A 23,897-nucleotide genomic window follows, 5' to 3' on the forward strand; every position below is an offset into this window, starting at 1 on the left:
GGCCTCCGAAGCAAAGGAGCACCTAGCGGATTTTGAGCCCTCTTTTTTATTAGGCACCATGTCCGGTTAGAAGAGGTCTTGTGGTGCCAAAACATTGGAAACCCCCCAAAAGTGACCCCAATTTGGAAACTAGACCCCTTGAGGAATCCATTGTAGTTTTCTTGGGGTGCATGCGGCTTTTTGATCAGTTTTTATTCCATTTTTAGGTGGCGTGGTGACTAATAAACAGCAATTCTACTATTGTTTTTGTATACTTTTTTTTTTACAGCGTTCACCGTGCGCTATAAATGATATATTAACTTTATTCTGCGGGGCGATACGATCACGGCGATACCAGATGTTTATAGTTTTTTTTTATGTCTTATGGCGTTTGCACAATAAAATACGTTTTGTAAACAATCATTCACTTTTTGTGTTACCTTATTCTAAGAGCCATAACGTTTTTATTTTTCAATCAATAAAGCCGTGCGAGGACTTATTTTTTGCGTAACGAACTGTATTTTCCATCAGTACCATTTTTAGGTACATGCGACTTTTTGATCTCTTTTTATTCCATTTTTTGGGAGGTGAAGTGACCAAACAATTGTGATTGTGGTACGGTTTATTAATATTTTTTTTTACGGCGTTCACCGTGCGGGATAAATAACAAAATAATTTTGTAGTTCAGGCCGTTACGGACGCGGCGATACCAATTATGTATAGTTTATTTGTTTGTTTATATATTTTTATTAATAATTAAGGCCTGATAAGGGAAAAAGTGGGACTTTTACTTTTATTACTTTTAAAACTTTTATTTTCTTATTTTTACAATTTTTTTTTTACTTTATTACTTTGTCCCACTAGGGGACATGAGGGCAGGAGGCCCTGATCGCTATTCTAATACACTGCACTACATGCGTAGTGCAGTGTATTAGAACTGTCAGCTACTCACTGACAGCAAGCATAGTGGGTCCTGACGTTGTCAGGACCCACTAGGCTTCCGTCTATGGCATAGCCGGACGCCATTGTTTGGTGTCCGGTTGCCATAGTCACCATCGCCGGCCGCTATCGCGTAGCAGGCCGGCGATGGCGGATTAACCCCTAAAAAGCCGCGATCTCTATAGAACGCGGCTTTTAAGGGGTTAATCAGCGGGGACACAGCGATCGGTCCCCGCTGTAGGAGCTGTGACAGCTGCTGAACAAGACAGCAGCGTCACAGCTCCTGTATGTGTCGGGAGGACGGCCGAAACGGCCGTTACTCCCGAGACGTACTATTACGGCATGGAGCGCGAACGATACAGCTGCCATGACGTAATAGTACGTCAAGGAGCGGGAAGGGGTTAAAGTCCAAAAAAGCCCCCCTTTCGCATTTTCCTTTAAAGTAATGTAAAAAAATCACAAAATTGGTATCACTGCATGCATAAAAGTCTGAACTATTACAAAGTACCATTATTTAACTTGCATGGTGAACGCTGTGGAAAAATAAAAATAAAAGCATTTAAACCGCCAAAATCGCTGTTTTTGGTCACCTTAGCCTTTAATTTTTTTTTTATATAAAGTGATCAAAAAGTTGTATGTACCAAAAAATGGTTTCAATAAAAACTTTAGCTCGACCTGCAAAAAATAAGCCCTCGCACCGCTCAAACGAACAAAAAATAATAAAAAAAAAAAAGGTTATGCCTCTCGGAATATGGTTAAACAAAACGTTTTTTTTTTTAAACAAATAGTTTTTACTTTGTAAAAGTAGTAAAATATATATAAAACAAAAATACTGTATAAGGCTGGGTTCACATGGAGTTTTTTGCAGGCGGAAAATCTGCCTCAAAATTCAGTTTGGAAGTTTGAGGCAGATTTTCCTCTGCCTGCACGCCGATTTTCGCTGCGCTTTTCACCCGCGGCCATTGAGCGACGCGGGCATAAAACGCAGTGAAATACACTTTCTCTGCCTCCCATTGATGTCAAAGGGAGGTCAGAGGCGTAATTGCGCGTAGATAGGGCATAAAATCAATGGGAGGCATTTTTTGCGGAGCGGTTTCCGCGTCAAAAAAAACTCTGTGTGAACATACCCTAAATTTGGTATCACTATAATCGTATTGAGTCTCAGTAAAAAATTAAAAGTGGTCGTTATTACCGCATAGTGAAAGCTGTAAAAACGTAACCCAAAAAACAATGGAGGAATCATAGCTTTTTCCAATTTCAGTCTGCAAAGAATTTTATTTTTAGTTTCCCAGTACATTAAATGGTACTTTAAATAGTGTCACTAGAATTTACAACTCCTCCCGCAAAAAAATAAACCCTCACACCACTCTGACGGAAAAAGAAAAAAACGGTATGGCTCTTGGAAAGCAGGGATAGAAAAATTTTAATTAAAAAGCAAAAAATGGATCAGTCCTGAAAGGGTTAATTAATTTCTAATGAAAAACCATTTATGACCACGTGGGGTATTGCTGTACTCGGGAGAAATAGCTTTACAAACAATTGGGTGCTTTTTCGCCTTTATCCTTTGTTAAAATGAAAAAATGTAACATTTTAGTGGAAACAAAATTGATATTCATTTTCACGGCCTAATTCCAATAAATTCTGCAAAAGACCTGTGGGGTTTAAATGCTCACTATACCCCTAGAAAGATTCCTTAAGGGGTGTAGTTTCCCAAACGGTCAGTCTTGGGGTGTTCCCACTGTTTTGGTACCTCAGGGGCTTTGCGAATGCGACATGGCACCCGAAAACTGTTCCAACTAAATTTGAGCTCCAAAAGTCAAACAGCGCTCATTCCATTCTGAGCTCTGCCGTGGATCCAAACAGCAGTTTATGACCACATATGGGGTATTGCCGTAATCAGGAGAAATTGCTGTACAAATTTTGGGGTTCTTTTTCTACTTTATTAACTGTAAAAATGAAACATTTCTATGTTTTTTCTGAAAAAAAGCAGATTTTCATATCCACTAAATTCAGCAAAAAAAACCTGTGGGGTCAAAATGCTAGCTATACCCTTAGAAAAATTCCTTGAGGGGTGTAGTTTCCAAAATGGGGTCACTTTTGGGGGATTTCCACTGTTTCGGTCCCTCCAGGGTGTTGCAAACATGACATGGCACTGAAAACTAATCCAGTAAAATCTGCGTTCCAAATCCAAATGGCAGTTTATGACCACATACAGAGTCAGTCAGTCTCTCCCTCCCTCTCTCTCTCTCTCTCCCCCCTCTCTCTCTCCCCCCCCCCACTGTCAAAGACATAAGCAGTCTAGGATTTTTAGGCTAGGTTAATTTTACCAATGAGAGATAGATTATATAAAAAAAAAACTGAAAATCACATTGTCAAAATTATATATATTTATTTGCATTGTGCACAGAGAAATAAGTATTTGATCCCTTTGGCAAAGAATACTTAATACTTGGTGGCAAAACCCTTGTTGGCAAGCACAGCAGTCAGACGTTCTTTTTGGTTGATGATGAGGTTTGCACACGTTAGATGGAATTTTGGCCCACTCCTCTTTGCAGATCATCTGTAAATCATTGAGATTTCGAGGCTGTCGCTTGGCAACTCGGATCTTCAGCTCCCTCCATAAGTTTTCGACGGGATTAAGGTCTGGAGACTGGCTAGGCCACTCCATGACCTTAATGTGCTTCTTTTTGAGCCACTCCTTTGTTGCCTTGGCTGTATGTTTCGGGTCATTGTCGTGCTGGAAGACCCAGCCACGAGCCATTTTTAATGTCCTGGTGGAGGGAAGGAGGTTGTCACTCAGGATTTGACGGTACATGGCTCCATCCATTCTCCCATTCATGCGGTGAAGTAGTCCTGTGCCCTTAGCAGAGAAACACCCCCAAAACATAATGTTTCCACCTCCATGCTTGACAGTGGGGATGGTGTTCTTTGGGTCATAGGCAGCATTTCTCTTCCTCCAAACACGGCGAGTAGAGTTAATGCCAAAGAGCTCAATTTTAGTCTCATCTGACCACAGCACCTTCTCCCAATCACTCTCAGAATCATCCAGATGTTCATTTGCAAACTTCAGACGGGCCTGTACATGTGCCTTCTTGAGCAGGGGGACCTTGCGGGCACTGCAGGATTTGAATCCATTACGGCGTAATGTGTTACCAATGGTTTTCTTGGTGACTGTGGTCCCAGCTACCTTGAGATCATTAACAAGTTCCCCCGTGTAGTTTTCGGCTGAGCTCTCACCTTCCTCAGAATCAAGGATACCCCACGAGGTGAGATTTTGCAGGGGAGCCCCAGATCGATGTCGATGGACAGTCATTTTGTATGTCTTCCATTTTCTTACTATTGCACCAACAGTTGTCTCCTTCTCATCCAGCGTCTTACTTATGGTAGCCCATTCCAGCCTTTTGCAGGTCTATGATCTTGTCCCTGACATCCTTAGAAAGCTCTTTGGTCTTGCCCATGTTGTAGAGGTTAGAGTCAGACTGATTCATTGAGTCTGTGGACAGGAGTCTTTTATACAGGCACCAAGTTGATTTGGAGCGTGTAACTGGTCTGGAGGAGGCTGAACTCTTAATGGTTGGTAGGGGATCAAATACTTATTTCTCTGTGCACAATGCAAATAAATATATATAATTTTGACAATGTGATTTTTTTTTTTTTTTTTTATATAATCTATCTCTCACTGGTAAAATTAACCTAGCCTACAAATTCTAGACTGTTCATGTCTTTGACAGTGGGCAAACTTACAAAATCAGCAAGGGATCAAATACTTACTTCCTTCACTGTACATACATCAGATGGAATGGTGTTTGAAAAAGCATGCAATTCAACTGTAAGGCCCCATGCACAAGAGCGTAGAATTCGTTCGTAATTACGGACCCATTCACTTCTATTACCCAAATATACAGAAAGGTGTCCGGGCCGTAGAAAGCCACCACAAAAGTTAGGACATGTCCTATTTTTTGCTTTTACGGACCGTGCGACCACTTTAGAATGGGCGCACGGCCCGCAAATGCGTGCGACTGTGTGCAGAAGGCCTAAGAAAAGGAATGTAAAACACACTTTTTTTAAAAAAAAATTAATCTAGCACACAGTTTTGCTATTAATGAATGTCATTTGTGGCTTTCCTGTAAATATGTTGCAAACTCCTTGGAAAATGAAATACCAGGTTTTTAGGATTTTGGAATTCCAACATGGGATACGCAGAATATGGACCGGTATGAGATGCTTTCAAGGCCTATACTAGAGGAGTTGTAATACGAGCCATCTCCTCTCAGACGTGGATTGGTAAACTCTGACTGTCTTTAGGCTGATTTAGTGGTTGCGGAGGAGGAATATTTTAGAACTAGGAAACCCTCAGCTTTCTCTGCAAAACAACGCGAATATACCCTATTGCTAACTGAACTAACAAGGAAGACCGCTTTATATTCCCAGTAAAGGATTTTTGACCAGGGAGACAAAAATGGTCTTCTACAAGCATACCTTGCCAAGGATGATAGAACTCCAAACCCCATCATGGAAGTAACCTTCTGCACTGGTGTGTTAGCAACCCTCTAACTATTAACGAAATATTTGCTACATTTTACTCAGATTTATATTTTTCTAACGAGACGTACACTTTATCCAATCTGGAAGAATACTTAGACACTATAACATTCCCCATCTTGGAGAGTGAGGATGTAAAACTTTTTAGAAGCGGATTTAAACCATAGAAGAAATTAATGCAGCTATTCGCTCTTCTACGAACAGGAAAACTCAAGGTCTGGGTGGACTGCCCATTGAATGGTATAAAATCCATGTGGAATTGATCGCTCATCTCCTCTACCTTTTTCAATCTCTGATTAACGGGGCAAACCCCCCCCTCTATGAAAGAAGCTCTTATAGTTCTAATCCCAAAACCCTATAAAGACACTAAATACTGCGCCTATCTGCCTATTTCGCTTATCAATTGCGATGCTAAATACACTAAAATTCTGGTGATGCGTTTACAGAAGGTAATATCTCATGTCATTCATTAACCTTTAGTCTACCTCTAGTTCTTTTGGCTCCCAGATTATTGCCTCCTTGGACTTGGAGAAAGCATTTGAATTGGTAGAATGGCCATATCTGTACTAAGTAAATTTTGATTTGGACGGAGAATTATCCAATGGAAAAGTTTTCTGTACTCCCAACCTATAGCAAGTATCAAAACGAATTGCCATATCTTTCCATTCTTTACCCTGGCTTGGCGGACTAGACCGGTATGCCCGTTGTCCCCTTCCTTTTTTGCATTCACTATTGAACCCCTTGCTAAAAGAAGCTCGTCTGAGCTTTCTTTGGGAGTGCGCTTCATTCTTTTAAGGCTGGGTTCCCACAGGTCGGATACATTCAGTCCGAAAAAAAAAACTCACCACGTTGTGATGGGTTTTTTCAAACAATTTCCTCAGCAGAAAAAAAAACAACGATCGTACTTACCACCTCTCACTTCTCTGCGAGTAGCCTGGCCTCCTGGGATGACGTTGCAGGCCATGTGACACTCCAGTCAATCACAGGCTGCAGCGTCACATGGCCTGCAACGTCATCCCAGAAGGCCGGGCTATGCGCAGAGAAGTGGGAGGGGTTAAGTATGATCGTTTTTTTTCTCCCTTGGACAAATTCCGCCACATGGGATGAAACGTCATTCCAGGATGCCGGACTGCAGGAAGGAGAGACTTCTGGTTAAGTATAATTTTTTTTCCTGAGTTGCGATTTTTGCGGCAGACTCGCTGCGACTTCGCCACAACACTTTGTTGCCAACGAAAAGGCAGCATAAATTGACATGCTGCAGAATTAAAATCCGCACCGAAGGTCAATTTCACGTTTACGATGCGTTTATTTTCCGCAACGTGGGCATAAGATTTTCCGCACAGGAATCAGTTGCGGAAATTACGCAGCGTTTATGCTACGTGGGAACCCAGCCTAAATGATTAAGTCAATTTTTTTGTATTTAACTTGATTAGATGCTGGAGAACTACAAGTACCATTTTGCTTCAGTACACAATGAAAGAATGGTGAAGGTGTTGTATGTGGCAATAAGAGTAATCTTAAATATTTTTGGAATTAGGGCAACAAAGAGTTTCATGAAAATTTCTTTAAAACCTTTAATAAAGCAAAGTAATATGGTATCTTACCTTAACTTCTATAAAGTCTGGCTTTCCAAGTTTCACTAGGTCTGCATACGCCTTTAGCTCATCCACATTCCATGCCTTTACAAGGGTCAACCTGTACACTGTTCGTTGTTGCTATAAAAAAGAATATTAATAAATTTATTTTACACTTTTGGGCATTTAATCCAATTTCTCCAAATACGGTCATGACCTAAAACTAAAGCAGTCATGTAAAAGTCAGAAAGTAAGTAGAATAGATATTTAGTACTTTGGAAAGCCATACATTAGATGTAGCACATAGATTATGGATTGGCAATCGGCTGCCTTATAAAAAGTACTAATATAACACTGTCCCATGCAGCAGTCATTAGCATGGCTGCCTAGCCCATGTCTGACAATGAATTCGAGAAGTGGTCTGTAATATATCTTGGAATAAAAGGCTAAAATCGAGTTTTCGGATGTTCTGAAAAATACATCTCCTGTCACTTTCAGTCAGAAGAGGGATTGCCTGCCGAAGACTAGAAGAAAGCAAGCTTAAAGCGACCCTCCGGTGCCGGGGCAACATTTTAAATATGGTGGTTGTATATGGAGTAATATCGGATGCCCTCAAGCTATGCCCCTCTGCTGTGGATCCGCCCTTTTAGGATCCCCTCTGTGCGGTCCCAAAATGGCTGCTGCGCTTCTTAGACTACGAGTCTGACACACTCCCACTGCTGCTGATTGGCCAGAGCTGCTCACATGAGCAGTTCTGTCAAATTCGTGAACAGAGGGAGTGTCTTAGACTCAGTCTAAGAAGCGCTGCTGCCATTTTGAGATAATACAGAGGGGACCCTAAAACGGCGAATCCACGGCAGAGGGGCACAGCTGGAGGGCAACAGGTAATTTTACTCCATATACCTCATCACATTTATAATTCTGTCCTGAAACCGGAGGGTCGCTTTAATAATTTTACATCTTGGACAAGTAATAGCACTGCACGTCAGACACGGATTTAAAGAGGCTCTGTCACCACATTATAAGTGCCCTATCTCCTACATAAGGAGATCGGCGCTGTAATGTAGGTGACAGTAATGCGTTTTATTTAAAAAAACGATCTATTTTCACAACGTTAGGAGCGATTTTGGTTTATGCTAATGGATTTCTTAATGCCCAAGTGGGCGTATTTTTACTTTCGACCAAGTGGGCGTTGTACAGAGGAGTGCATGACGCTGACCAATCGGCATCATGCACTCCTCTCCATTCATTTAGACAGCAGAATCGCGTTCTTATTAGAACATGATCTGCAGCCACATACACAGACATTCTGCTTGATTAACGTTAATCCAGTGTCCTGATAATGAATACACATGACCATCCAGCCTGGACGTCATGTGTATTCAGAATCCTGACACTTCTGAATCTTTTCTGTGAGATTCCGGCAAAGGAAACTAAATCTCGCGAGATTACGGAGGTAAACGAGATTTCGTTTCCCTTGCTGTAAATCTCACAGAAAAGATTCTGAAGTGTCAGGATTCTGAGTACACATGACGTCCAGGCTGGATGGTCATGTGTATTCATTATCAGGACACTGTAGTAATGTTTGTGTATGTAGCTGCACATAGTGATATAACTATATCGCTAGTGCAGTGTAAATGAATGGAGAGGAGTGCATGATGCTGATTGGTCAGCGTCATGCACTCCTCTGTACAACGCCCACTTGGTCGAAAGTAAAAATACGCCCACTTGGGCATTAAGAAACTCATTAGCATAAACCAAAATCACTCCTAACGTTGTGAAAATAGATCGTTTTTTTAAATAAAAAGCATTACTGTGACCTACATTACAGCGCCCATCTCCTTATATAGGAGACAGGGCACTTATAATGTGGTGACAGAGCCTCCTTTAAGTTCTTGCCAAACTTTTAACCACAAATACTAAAAAACAAACAAACAATAAAAATCCATCCCTTTAAATTTGATACGTTTTTGCCAAAAAGTAGAAATCAAGGCATGTTGCAAACCGTTGAAGGCTATGGAAAATATGGGTAACATTTTAGGTAACATATGTATTTGGTAATAACAAGCACTTTTATAATATACGTGTATTATCATTTTGCCTTCATTTTAGCGCTGCTGCAGCATCAATTTATCCTCTTTATATAGAAGCTGTAGAACAATGCTGTCAGTTGAACCCGGGAGGTGAGCTGGACTGATGGCTCGGCTGACAACGGCTCCTGTGTGCCTCTAAGGCTTAGTTCACACAGAGCTTTTTTTATAAATCAGCTGGGTTTTTTTTGCCGCGTTTTTTTTCCGCTCTCGGGAAAAACGCCTCAGTCTCCCATTGAAATCAATAGGAGGAGTTTTCGGCAATTTTTGGCGCTTTTTTCACGTAAAAAGACTCAAACTCGTAAAAATATAGGTCTTTTTTTTTTGCACCACATGTATTTTTAGAGGTGTTTATTGCCATGTTTGCTGCTATTTTTACCTCTTCAACAGGCAAAGGAAAAAACTGAGCGTTTTTTTTAAAAAAACACTTAAAAAATACGCGTTAAAAAACGCTGCGGCAGCTATTTCCGTCTCCCATTGCTTTCAATTGGGTTTTTGAGGCGGAAAACGACCTCAAGATAGGTCATGTTGCGGCAAAAAAACAAAACCTCCGCAGCCCAATAAAATCAATTGGAGGCAATTTAGGCCATTTTTGGGCGCGGTTTCCGCATCAAAAAACTGTGTGAACAGGGCCTAAAACATCTAACTAAAATTGTAAAACTTATTTATACAGAAAAGCATTAATTTGCTGAAACCGGACAACCCCTTTAAAAGCCTTTTCAATGGTGCAGAATTACCACAATTAACCTAAGATCTGCACTCCACTGATCTCAGTCCTCTCAATGGACGGAGTAGATTTAAATAAAGCATCATGCAAATTGCAGACATAGCTACAAGTTGACTACTTTTTCCATGCAGAGCATTTTTAAGTGGGCCAAGATCAGTCTGCTGTGGATCCGCTGTCAAGACCCAGACATCCCCAGGTGGGGTAAGGCAAATGTGTTCTGCGTCATTATGCTTAGAGATTGATTTTTACCGTACTGTATTAGCTTAACAAGACAGTTATGTGTTCTGCCGTACAGCGATATCCCTGAAGCAAACTTGTCTCGAGCGAGTAATATCAGCTAATCTGGCTCCTAATGACAAGTTTCTGCAAACTGCTGTTGTCAACAGATTTGCAGCTTGCCTAAGGCATATAGCCTGAGATGTCATCTACTGGGTATTTTCGGTCTCCTTGTCATACACAACCTCATAGCTCCAATCTAACTTATCTAAAACTGGTGCATATTTTGTTTAAAAAGTAAAAACTAATGTAAAAGCTGGTATTAGATTTTAGAATGAGGATGGACATTCCTAACGCAGTAGATACAGCTGCTGCCCTCATGATAACAGCTTACTGCGGGGGTGGGGATTCTTTATTCTGCCGAGGGCCATTTGGATGTTTATAAGATCATTTGCGGGCCATACAAAATCATCAACTTAAACATGACCCTGTGCTATATTTGGTCAAACATTGAATTAACTCACCCCTAATGTTATGGCTGGAACAGCTTCTCTTTGGTGAGGCGTGTGATGTTAGCGGGTGTTGATGATATTGCTACTGCGTCGGTTAGCAAGGAGTGCTTGACTCTTTGGTAAGTTTTGAAAAGAACTCGCAGCAGAAAGTGGTTTAGACTTACTTAAGGCTATGTTCACACGGGGTATTTTGCCGAGTTTTTTGACGCGGAAACCGCGTCGCAAAACTCGGCAGAAACGGCCCGAGAACGCCTCCCATTGATTTCAATGGGAGGCGTCGGCGTCTTTTTCCCGCGAGCAGTAAAACTGCCTCGCGGGAAAAAGAAGCGACATGCCCTATCTTCGGGCGCTTCCGCCTCCGACCTCCCATTGACTTCAATGGGAGGCAGAGAAAGTGTATATCTCGCTGTTTTATGTCCGCGGCGTTCAATGGCCGCGGGCGAAAAACGGCGCGATAATTGCCGCGAAAATCGGCGTGCAGGGAGAGGAATATCTGCCTCAAAGTTCCAAACGGAATTTTGAGGCAGATATTCCTCCCCCAAAATACTCCGTGTGAACATAGCCTAAATGGGTTTTCCATCAGGGACATTTATGACATATCCACAAGATTTGACATAAATGTCAGATAGATGCGCACCTATCTTTAGAACGGTGCCCCCTAAACCACGTTCTACCTCTCTGTGTTCCGGGTGATTTCCGACCATGAAGAAGAAAACCGCTCAGCTTGGTGAGCTACTCCGTAACTCCCATACTAGGGAATGGCAGCTACGGAAGCAGCGTAGTATGCGAGTTACACGGTTTCCGTAACTACCATTCAGTTCTATGGGACTTACGGACACAGTGTAGGTCAGCCAGCTACGCTGTTTCGTTCTTCATGGTCGGAAATCACAAGCTTCAGCCACAACACAAAAAGAGGTAGAACAGGGTTTAGGGAGACCCGTTCTAGAGATAGATCTGGGACCCACATCTATCTGACACTTATGACATATCCTGTGGATAGATCATAAATGCCCTTGATGAAAAAAAAAAACCTTCAAGTCACCTGACTTCACTTCCAGTGAGTAGGGCAGGCGGACTGAGCCAAGGAGGGAATGACACGGCAGCATGGCGGTCAGAGTGATGCTGGGGCATGCCGTGATGGGAGTGGACCTGTCCAGTCACCTGACCGTGCGGGCCCGGGAGTGCACCAGTCCGGTCAACTGACCTCACATCACTGACTCCACCCCTTACTGCATGTAGTACATCAAGGGTCAACTCATGGCTACCATAGAGATAATTGGTCTCACATGTAAATATCATCATGGTGCTTAACCACTTAGTGACCAAGCTATTTTTTAAGTTTTTCCATCGTCGCATTCAAAGAGCTATAACTTTTTTATTTTTTCGTTGACATAGATGTAGAAGGTAGTTTTTTTGGGGACAAGTTGTACTTTTTAATAGCACCATTTAGAGGTACATATAATGTATTGATGAAACTTTTATTAACTTTTTTATAGAAAAAAACCCCAGCAATTTCACCACTCTTTTTGAAGTCCTAAATTTACCATGTTTACCATGTGGTATAAATAACAATAACTTTATTCAGCAGGTTGTTACAATTGCGATAATACCAAATTCATGTAGTTTTTTACAGTAAAAACACATTTTCTTTAAAATTATTTGTTTTTGAATCGCCATATTTTATATTTTTCTGCCGATGCAGCTGTATGAGGGCTTTTTTTTTTTTTGCGGGACGACTTTTTTTTTATTGGTACCATTTTGGAGTAGATGCGACTTTTTGATCACTTATCACATTTTTTTGAAGGCAGGATGAACAGAAAACAAGAATTCTGGCATTGTTTTTTATTTTACTTTTTACGGTGTTCACCGTGCGGGTTAACTAATGTAATCGTTTTATAGTTAGGGTCGTTACGGAAGCGGAGATACCAAATGTGTGTAACTTTTTTACTTGGGATTTTTATTTATTATTAAAACTTTAAACGTTTTTGGGACTTCACTATACGATTATTTGATCACTTTTATAATACTCTGGAATACTTCTGTATATTAGAGTATTATGAATGTCAGGGCAAAACTGACAGGCATCTCTTAGGCCATGCCTCTGGCATTCACTAGAGGCAGACCTGGGAGCCTTTTTTACACCCCTGGCTGCCATAAAAACCATTGGCACCCCGCGATCGCATTGCTGGTGTGCCGATGGGGTGAGAGGGAGCCTCCCGCTCTAAAACCACTAAGATGCAGCAGTCGCTATTGCCCGCCGCAACTGAGGAATTAAACTGACGGGATCGATGTTTATTCCGATCCCGTCTGGTCAAGCAGGTCTGCTGCAAGCCCTCAGCTACCTCCGCATATCGCGCGTGTGAAAGGGGTTTCCGAAACTCTGATCACATGTGGAAAATTTTCATATAGATTTTTGTCTGCACCAAGGGGGAAAAAAAATCCAGCAAAAATAAGTAGCATGCTAAATATTAATGTGGATCCTCACGAAAAAGCAGGACGATTTCCACATGCGGATTAGCAATGTTGAATGGGGCTAATCCTCATGTGGATCTGTGGCATGAATCAGAGATCAGCTTTGTGAGCCTATGGTGTGCATTACACAGGCAGAAATACATCCAGTACTAATAAGCTCTTGTACTGACTGGTCAAAATGGTGTTCCCAGGAATGTACTGTACTGGGCAAGACTGACAACGAAACATGGTGTCCATTGGTCCTTGAAACGCATTACGAATACAACGCTTGTGCTCCAACTAACATGTTCAGACACACAGCTCGCCGTTCTTTAGCTAGGATCGGCTATAACAGCAGGTGACCAGTTCGAGCGCCATTATTATCTAAGGGAAACAAATAGACAAGACTGCAATGGGCAAAAGAGCGCAAAAGCTGTAGCAGTGGAAAAACAATCATTGCCTGGTCAGATAAAGGCCTGTAACGTGTCTGTAGTTTGGTCAGTATTTTGGTTCAGCATCTGAAAGCCAAAACCTGGAGTGGACGCAAAACACGGGTGAAGTGCAAATATTCCATTAGGGCACATTCACATGGCAATAGTTTGGTCAGCATTTTGCTTCAGTATTTGTAAGACAAAACCACAGGTGAATCAAAAACCAGAGAAGTATAATGAAAAGATTTGCACCTCTTCCATGTTATGGACCCACTCCTGGTTTGGCTTTGAAATACTGATGCAAAATACTGACAAAAAGATTACTGTGTAGGCTCCACTCCTATTTTTAACTTACACTTACTGATGCAAAATACTGCTGTATAAAAATGGCTAAATCCAGATTTGTTGCACCATGCTGATGAGAGGGTTAGAAATTGGCGCAGGCAGCCTAATCGATGAACCCTTCCGGTCAGGTGTCAACAGAACTGATACCTGTGGATGGATGCTTGAACAGTAGAGCTTATCTAAACATTATGGCCAACTAAATTCATCCCTTCATGGCAGCTATTTACCGTACGGCTGAAGGACACGTTCATTTCCCGCAGTTGCCGCTATCCTGTCCGAATAGGCCAATACTCCTGCCGAAAAATGTAAGTAACTAGGGAAATCTATACCGCAAGAAATTGCTGCAGCTCTCAAGGGCAAAGAAGGTCCAAAGCGCAGCTAGAAAGGAGTCTCTAATAGAGTGGCCATTCAGGGTGTGTGTGTGTGTACGTACGTACGCACACATATACGTACATATAGAATACACACACACGCACGCGCGCACATGCACACCATTCAGCTGATGTGTTTTGACAGGTTAAAAAATGTGACCCATACTGTACGGGTAATCTAAATGGCCCTTAATTAATTGTGTAATCTAGTTTCATGCTCCTCTGTGACCACTGTACTAATGTACGTACATATAAAAACGCTGAAAACCAACACAGCATATTGTTCCCCATAGCCCAAATCAATGACATTACATTATTTTGGCTCAATGTAGGAACAAGAATGGTCACAGTGAAAATCAATATTAGAATATAAAACAATAAGTAGATTTATAGATTGGGTGGGAGCCACAGCACTGCACCTACATACATATGCCGCTTATCCCCCTTATTTCTATAAATAATACAAAAGATAATCCGATTAGAACATTCTTTGGCTTTCATTGTTTATTTGTTCATGTGGTACCGGATTCTAACCCTGGTGGTCTTTTCGGATTCTTTTATTGTTAAAAAAAAAACCATAGGTTCCAGTTATATAAATACAGAGTATATAGCTGTCAAAAGGAAATAAATAAATAATAATAAAAAGTACATTTCTGAAACCGTGGAGAAAAATAGAAAGAATCCAACACCGTGAATGCATTTAGCTGCACTGGAACGTTCACAATGGCCAGTTCATGCATGAGTCACACATTTTACCACAGGACACTGGTAATATTTCTGAAGCCTTGTTCATAAATAATCACCCTATGCTGGAGACGTGGGTAGAAGGCAGTGAAATATTTCTGACAGGCAGTTCGTGAACACCTTATTGCAGCTGCTATAGAATCTTTTCACCAGCGTAAATGCTAGAAAGTCATTACATCTGTGATACGAAAATCAAAGAACATTTTCTAAATGCTCATCATTAACCGCTATTTTAAAAAAAATAAGACTATTCACAGTTGTGTCATGATTTTTACAGGAGCCATGACGGATGTGATAGATTCGCTTTTTACTCTACACTATTCTAACCATCAAAAAGCAACAAGCTTGACGCAAAGGCTTCAGACGGAAAGCGCCTGAGGCTCTGTTGACATCTGCATTTAACCCCTTCCCGCACCTTGGCGTAAACGAACGCCCAGATGAGCAGTAACTTCGCACACCAGGGCGTGCAGTTACGTCCGCGCTTTAACAGTAAGGGTATGTTCACATGCAGAGTCAAAAAAGTCTCAAAATACGGAGCCGTTTTCAAGAGAACACAACTTCTGATTATTAGAAGTTTTTTGTGCCACTCGCGATTTCCGTGGCGGTTTTTTTTACGGTCGTTTTTTGAGCTTTTTTCAATAGAGTCTATGTGAAAAGGCTCCAAAAACGTCCCAAGAAGTGTCCAGCACTTTTGCGGCTGTTTTTTACGTGTAAAAATAAACCTCCGTCGGAACAGACGGCCGTTTTCCCATTGAAATCAATGGGCAGATGTTTGGAGGCGGTCTGCTTCCGATTTTTCGGGTGTTTACAGCCCGAAAAACATCCAAAAATAGGCCGTGTGAATATAGCCTTAACCACCGCGGGGCACTACACTGCAGCGGCGGTTAACTGTGCAGGGTGTCTGCCCCGCTCTCCCCGTTGCCGATCAGCGGCCTGTCGCCGCTAAAATCGGCAATTAACCCGTTCGATGCGGTGGTCGATTGTGATCGCCACATTGAAGAGGTTTAGAGCACATCGGCAGCCCCCCACATGGATTTGCGGGGGCTGGCGATCCCCATCACAGCAACCAGAGGCCAGACAATGGCCTCCGGGCTGCCATGTACGGAAGCCTCGGAGGAGCAGCCTCCGGCCATTTCTCCAAGGCTTCTTGTCAGTGTGACTGTCACGTCACAATGACAGTTATAACACATTACACTATGTAGTGTAATGTGTTCTAGCAGCGATCAGAGCTGCAAGTCTAAGTGCCCTCTAGTGGGACAAATAAAAAAAAGTAAAAAAAAAAAGTTAATAAAAAGGTTTTTAAAAAGTGTAAAAATAAAAGTTAAGTGAGATAAACAAAAAATGCTTTTTTCCCTATAAGAAGTCTTTTATTATAGGAAAAAAATTAACACGTTAAAAAAAGTACACATATTTGGTATGACCGCGTTCGTAACGACCCCAATTATAAAACTGTAATATTTTTCCCGCACGGTGAACACAGCAAAAAAATATAAGTGAAAAAACAATGCCAGAATCACTATTTTTTGGTCACCACCCCTCCCAAAATATACAATAAAAAGTGATCAAAAAGTCGCATGTACGCCAAAATAGTACCAATACAAAATACAACCCGTCCCGCAAAAAACAAGCCCTTACACAGCTTTTTTGACTGAAAAATAAGTGTTATGGCTCTCAGAATATGGTGACACAAAAAATAATTTATTTTATAAAGAAGTGATTTTATTGCTGCAAAACATAAAAAAATTATATACATATGGTATCACCGTAATCGTACTGACCCACAGAATAAAGTAAAATGGTCATTTATAGCCCAGGGTGAACGGCACAAAAAAAAAAAAAAAACATTTGTCAGAATTGGAGGTTTTTGGTCACCTTGCTTGCCAAAAAATGGAAAAAAAGAGTGATCAAAAAAAAAAATCACATGTACCCCAAAACAGTCCTAATGAAAACTGAGGAAAAATGAAAAAGTTCTGGCTCTCAGGATATGGCGATGCAAAATGTGCAGAGTGTTCCAAAAGCGGATAAGATTGGGCGCCATTTATCAGTGCGACACCAGCCACACATCTATATATTATTTACCCCATTATTATACCCTCTTATTATGCCCGGATGTTCTCCGCGCAGATTACATATGCCCCCCACATTATAAACGGAGATACCAGTAAAACGCCAAACAGAACGAACAAGCTAAATTTGCGCGCCAAATGCTGCTCCCTCCCTTCTGAGCCCTACAGCATCCCAAACAGCCGTTTACGTCCACTGATATGGCATCGCCATACCCGGCAGAACCCGGTTAATATTTTATGAGGTATTAGTCTTCATTTGCACAAACTGGGCTAAAATGGCACATCAGTGGAAAATTTTAATTTTCACTCTGCACCATCCGGTGCACATTAACCCCTTCGCACACCACGACATAGCATGTTGTAGTGTGGGGGGTGATGTATGGAGCGTCTCACGTGAAAAATAAAGAATTTAAAACTGCAAAATCGCTGTTTTTTGGTCACCTTGCCTCTACCAAAAAATTTAATAAAAAGTGCTCAAAAAGTTGTATGTACCAAAAAATCATACTAATAAAAACCGCTCGTCCCTCAAAAAATAAGCCCTCACACCACTCTATTGACGGAAAAATAAAAAAGTTATGGCTCTTGGAAAGCAGAAAGGGAAAAACTATAAAGGAAAAGAAAAAAATGGTTCAGTGCGGAAAGGGTTAATTACTTTCTAATGAAAAAACATGTATGCCCACATGTGGGGTATAGCCGTACTCTTGAAAAATTGCTTTACAAATGTTTGGCGGCTTTTTCCTCCTTTATCCTTTGTGAAATTGAAAAAATTCAACATTTTAGTGGAAGAAATGTTGATATTTATTTTCACGGCCTAATTCTAATAAATCCGGCAAAAGACTTGTTGGGTCTAAATGCCCACTATACCCCTAGATAGATTCTTTAAGTGGTGTAATTTCCAAAATGGGGGTCACTTTTGGGGGATTTCCACGGTTTTGGCCTCTTAGGGGCTTTGCAAATGTGACATGGCACCCAAAAATCATTTCAGCTAAATTTGAGCTAAAAAGCCAAATAGTTTTACAAATTGTTGGGGTGCTTTTTTTCTCCTTTATTCCTTGTAAAAATAAAAAATGGCTACCTTTTTTTCAGAAAAAAATGTAGATTTTTACCTTTACAGAATAATTCCAATGAATTCAACAAAACAACGGTGGGGTCAAAATGCTAACTTCACCCCTAGAAAAATGCCTTTGAGTGTAGTCTCCAAAATGGGGTCCCTTTTGGGGGGTTTCTACTATTTTGTTCCCTCTGTGCATTGCAAATGTGACACGGCACTGAAAACTATTCCAGCAAAAATCAGAATTCCAAAATCCAAATGGTGCTCTTTCCCTTCGGAGTCCTGCTGTGGGTCCAAACAGCAGTTTATTACCACATATGGGGAATTGCTATAATCGGGAGAAATTACTTCACATATGTAGGTGTTTACTAATTCAAATAAATTTAGCAAAAAAACTGTGGGTTCAAAATGCTAACTATACCCGTAGATAAATTCCTTGAGGGGTGTAGTTTACAAAATGGTGTCACTTTTGGGGGCCTTTATTGTTTTGGCCCCACAAGACCTCTTCAAACCTGACATGGTACCTAAAATATATGCCAAAACAAAGGAGGCCCCAAAATCCACTAGGTGCTCCTTTGCTTCTGAGGCCGGTATTTCAGTAAATTAGCGCACTAGAGTCACATGTGGGATATTTCTAAAAACTGTAGAATCTGGGCAATAAATATTGAGTTGCATTTCTCGGGTAAAACTTTCTGTGGTATAGAAAAAAACGTATTTGATTTTTTTTTGCCAAAATTCATTTGTAATTTGTACATTTTACCTCTACTTGGCATTAATTCCTGTGAAACGCCTAAAGGGTTAAAACACTTTCTGAATGCCGTTTTGAATACTTTGAGGGGTGCAGTTTTTAAAAATGGGGTAATTTATGGGGACTTTCTAATATATAGGGCCCTCAAAGCCACTTCAGAACTGAACTGGTCCTTGTAAAAATAGCCTTTTGACATTTTCTTGAAAAAAAATTGCTGCTAAAGTTTTAAGCCTTGTGATGTCATAGAAAAATAAAAGAATGTTCAAAAAACTATGCAAACAAATTAAATTTGCAAATTTTCCTTCCACTTTGCTTTAATTCCTGTGAAACGCCTAAAGGGTTAAAAAAAACTTTCTGAATGCTGTTTTGAATACATGGAGGGGTGCAGTTTTTAAAGTGGGGTGATTTGTGGGGGTTTCTAATATATAAGGCCCTCAAAGCCACTTCACAACTGAACTGGTTCCTTAAAAAAAAAAAAAATGGGCTTTTGAAATTTTCTTGAAAATATGAGAAATTGCTGCTAAAGTTCTAAGCCTTGTAACGTCCTAGAAAAATAAAAGGATGTTCAAAAAACTATGCAAACAAAGTAGACATATGGGAAATTACTATTTTGTGTGGTATAACTATCTGTCTTACAAGCAGATACATTTGAATTTAGAAAATGCTAATTTTTTGCAAATTTTCTCTAAATCTTGGTGTTTTTCTCAAAAAAAATATTGAATATATCGACCACATTTTTTCACTATCAAAGTACAATATGTCATGAGAAAACAATCTCAGAATCGCTTGGATAGGTAAAAGTATTCTCAAGTTATTACCACATAAAGTAACAACCGTCAGAGTTAAAAAATGAGGCTCTGTCATCTGGTCCAAAAGTGGCTCAGTCCTGAAGGGGTTAAAGGGGGTCACCCAGTTTCTATTTATTTATTTTACTCATGTGTAGAATAGGAAATACAGTTTTCTAATATACATGTATTAGAAATTCTGCTCACATACCTTTATTATAGTCTACTGCCACAGTAGAATGGTATCTACAGGCTAACTGAATATGAATGTGTCAGCCATGCAACACACACGTGTTGGGGCAACATGGGCTAAGTGAATAGGACGAACGGTGGAATAATGATGAACAATTAAACTGTGTCTTGATGATTTATAAAATAACTGCCTGTCTTTGAGATGTTGTCATGTTGTTAATAAAGTTAAATTAAAAAAACAAAAAACACACAGAGGAGACCGTGAGAAGAATGTAAGAGCTGCTCCTCACGGACACTGACAGACATGATGAGGAGATGTTGCTGTAGGTAGAAATACTTTATAACTTCTCCTCAACCTATTATTCACCTGTTTTATACCTGGACAGTGTTACCTGAATGCCAGTGGTCACATGACTGTCCATTCACTTATCCTATGGGTGCTCTTTTATGGACTAATCTGTGGGCTATACCATTTTTTATTTTTAGACAGACAACTACACTAATATAAGAAAAGTATGTGAGCGGAATTTCAAATACATGTATATTAGAAATCTGTATGATTTCCTATTCAATAAATAAATAGAAAAAAAAGGTGGACAACCCCTTTACGACATAACATGTATGTGGTAGCCGTTAAAGGGAAGTATAGAGCGGTCTCACTGGCTGAGCACGCTCCATACTCAGCGGGTGTCGGCTGTGTAATACAGATCATTTTGATTCCGCCCATTTAACACCTTAAATGCCACAGGTCAATCATGGCCCCCTCTGACGTCATGGCAGCGTAGGGGCCTAATGAAGGGCCCCAGGTCTGACATCTTTCTACTCCTTTGAAGCCCTGCCAGACTGTCAGTATAGCGATATACTGCAATACATTAGTATTGCAGTATATCATGCAAGCGATCCAACAATCACTGGTTCCAGTCCCCTAGGGGGGCTAATAAAAATTTAAAAAAAATAAGTTAAAAAAAAAAAATATAAAAAAAAAAAAAAAAGTGTTAAAAAGGTTTTTTCACAAAAATTAAAAAGTTAAAAGAATAAATAAAACCTTTTCCCATTTTATCCTTAAAGCCATTTTAACAAAAAATTAACAGAACTGGTATCTCTCAGATGAGCCCTCACATCGCAGAATAACAGAAAAAAAAACAAAAAAGTTATGACTCAGGATATGGCGACAAAACTAATTTTTTCTTTTCATTTCTTTTCTAAAAATGGTAAAACAAAAATTTTTTTTATAGCGCCACAATTGTATCGACCTGTAAGACGCCGTAAAAACAAAACCCTCCCAAAAAATTACGTAAAAGCGGTTTCTTGCCCAGTTCACCTCACAACTAATGTTTCTTTTCAGATTCCCAGTACATTAAATGGTGCCACAAAAAACTTTAACTTGTCCTGCAAAACACAAGCCCTCATACGGCTACGTCGACGAAAAAAAAAAAAAAGTTATGGTTTATGGAAGGTGTGGAGGAAAAACCAAAGATTGGCTGTGTCAAGGCTCCATTAAGGGTCTCCTTTGCAGATTACGGCAATTTTCAGACAAAATAGGGCAGAATGCTCGATGCCTAACGGAACCAATTCAAGTAAATGGGATCCTTCGGGCACCACGGTTTTCCACCATGAAACGCATCCAGTGGTCCAGTTTTTCATGTTATCACACTTTTTAGGACAAATCAAGTGAAACCTGGCTGCAGTTGAAGGCATAATCCAGGAAAAGAAAAAACTCAATTAAACAGTACTCGGAACTTAAACCTCCGCTCCTTATTTCTGTTAGAAGTACCATCTTTACTAGTAGGCCATGTTACTAATGGCTCTTCTTTAGGTATGCTTAAAGGGGTTGTCCCACCAATACACATGTATCCCCTATCCACAGGGGCTCCGACCGCTGGGACCCACAGTGATGAGAACGGGGAACCGAAAGCCCCCAGAAGTGCTCCATGAGAAGCATGGGACTTTCGGGGTCTGTGTCCCGATTGTGTGTCTGGAAGCTCCACAGAAATGACTGGAGCGCCGGACGCGCTTGTGCGCATGCGTGACCAGCGCTCCAGTCACTTCTATGGAGCCTCCGGACAACAAGCCAGATAAAGGACCCGGAAGTCCCATGCTTCTCACGGAGCACTTTCGGTTCCCTGTTCTCCTTGGATATGTATCCCCTGTGGATAGGGGATACATGTTTTGTGGGACAACTCCTTTAAATCATACTGCACCCAATTGTGCCTGAAGCACTGTATAAAACTCCTTACTCCCTTCCCTACTCAAACTTTGCAGCTTTTGTGAAGAGAATCTATTCACGTTACATTAAATCTTGTACAGGGTTTAATGTAGTTGAGATTGTCAAACTAAACTATTATTTAATCCTGGCAAACGAATACACAGTAGAATAGGGAGCAAAGACAGTGGTCTAACATGACTGCAGGATCAGTTGTTTGTAGTATGTAACCAAGGAAACACAAAGGAGAAGCGGTATACACAAAACGGTGGAATATTTTTAATCAAAACCGGTTAGCAAGGATAATCCCACATGCATTAGATGCAAAATTCACAATGCAGATCTCATACACATGATGTTCGTGCAGACATCTGGAAACCTTCTGGAGGGAGGTAGAGTGTATAATTAACGGGGTGTATTCTGCTAATCTTACAATGACGCCATACATATGTGTGTTGGGTTATGTGGATGACCTAATGGGTTCTGAGACATTTAAAACTTCTGTAGCTCACTGGTTATATATGGCAAGGAAGTGGATTGCTCAGAGTTGGTTGCAGGAGCTCCGTCCTACACGGGTAGAGTATGTTGCCAAAGTGAACAGGTTTTTCCATGGATATGAGCCAAACTATTTGAAAAGAGGAACCTTCAAAAAATACGAGGAGATGTGGGCTGCCTGGTTGGACGGCTCAGATTTAGCTTCCATGGAGTTGATTAGAGATAGGGGTGCATCTAGGAATATTGTTTATAAGTATAGTGGTATAAAGCGGATGTATTAATATGATATAGTTTATAATAATGCGGATAGCTCACATTAAGGATGGGACTGCTGGGTGATGTCTAATACTTGATGAAATAACATTTCTAAGGATTGGGGTGGATCCATTCCCAGGTGTACCAGGTTGGGGGGGGCATATGATGTATTTTCTTTGTATTGCTCGTACTTTTTGTACCTGTACGTGCACGTATTGTGGAAAAAAATGAACATTTGTGTTTAAATAAAAAATTACTTGATAAAAAAACAAAAAACGGTTAGCAAAGTTTTTATATATATTTTTATTTAAGAAGCATTGGAGTACACACACACACAAACTTTAAAACCAATCTAGAACTCCCTCATGTCCAGCTCATGGGGTTCAATAAAGCCAAGTCTTCGGTGCGAAGATTTAGTTGAGGTGGTTATTGAAGACTTGTTTTAAGACCTGTAGAGTTACTATTTTGCTAGGACATGAAACACGCCAATTACCAATTTGTTCACTCAATATCACACAAACAAAGATACATTATATTACATTACATTGTAATAACCCCCCCAGTTTTTTTTAGTTTGTGCGAATTTCAATTTTTATAGTAAATGTCCTAAAAAAAGAAAAAAAAACAATTATAAGAAAATAAAGAAAAAAAATTAGTTCAAAAAACGGTTATTAGAGGAAATGTATTAGAATGGCGTGCAAACTTTACAGCGCAGAGGAAGCTTATGCTATTTTGTGCCGTGTTTCAGGCAGTGACACAGGAACCGCTTCAGAAGCGCAAATATCTTATGATGACACCAGCAGTACTGCTTCGGACGCTTCCGCAACAACTCCCACCAAAGGAAGTTTCCGCTGTTGCCAAAGCCGCACGTGCGGGAACTAGTAATCCCATAGTACCGCCACGTGCAGCACACGTTATCCTTCAGGTGCCCCAATTTATGTTAACTCCGGGCATAAACATTGACACCACGAATTTTGCCCCACACCATTTTTTTCATATTTTTTTTACGGATGAGCTTTTACAATTAATTGTGGACCAGACGAACGTTTATGTGAGGCAGTTTTTGATGAAAAAGCCTGCATGTGGTTATGCAAGGGTCTGTGTTCCTCGAGATAAAAAACATTTTTAGGGCTCATTCAGAATATGGGCATTGTAAAAAAAAACATCCACCCGTTCTTACT

The 23,897-nt window shown here is 40.5% G+C and overlaps 1 protein-coding gene across 1 annotated transcript in view; it reads right to left on the reverse strand.

The window, feature by feature from the left end:
- LOC142742780 (S-adenosyl-L-methionine-dependent tRNA 4-demethylwyosine synthase TYW1-like) overlaps positions 1-23,897 on the reverse strand; it is a 197,188-nt gene that overhangs the window by 22,855 nt on the left and 150,436 nt on the right. The window contains exon 14 of the mRNA XM_075852901.1: positions 7,065-7,175. Coding sequence (XP_075709016.1) covers positions 7,065-7,175 — 111 coding nt within the window. The remainder of the gene's footprint in view (positions 1-7,064; positions 7,176-23,897) is intronic.

Source organism: Rhinoderma darwinii, chromosome 2 (assembly GCF_050947455.1).
Source record: "Rhinoderma darwinii isolate aRhiDar2 chromosome 2, aRhiDar2.hap1, whole genome shotgun sequence".
NCBI lineage: Eukaryota > Metazoa > Chordata > Amphibia > Anura > Rhinodermatidae > Rhinoderma > Rhinoderma darwinii.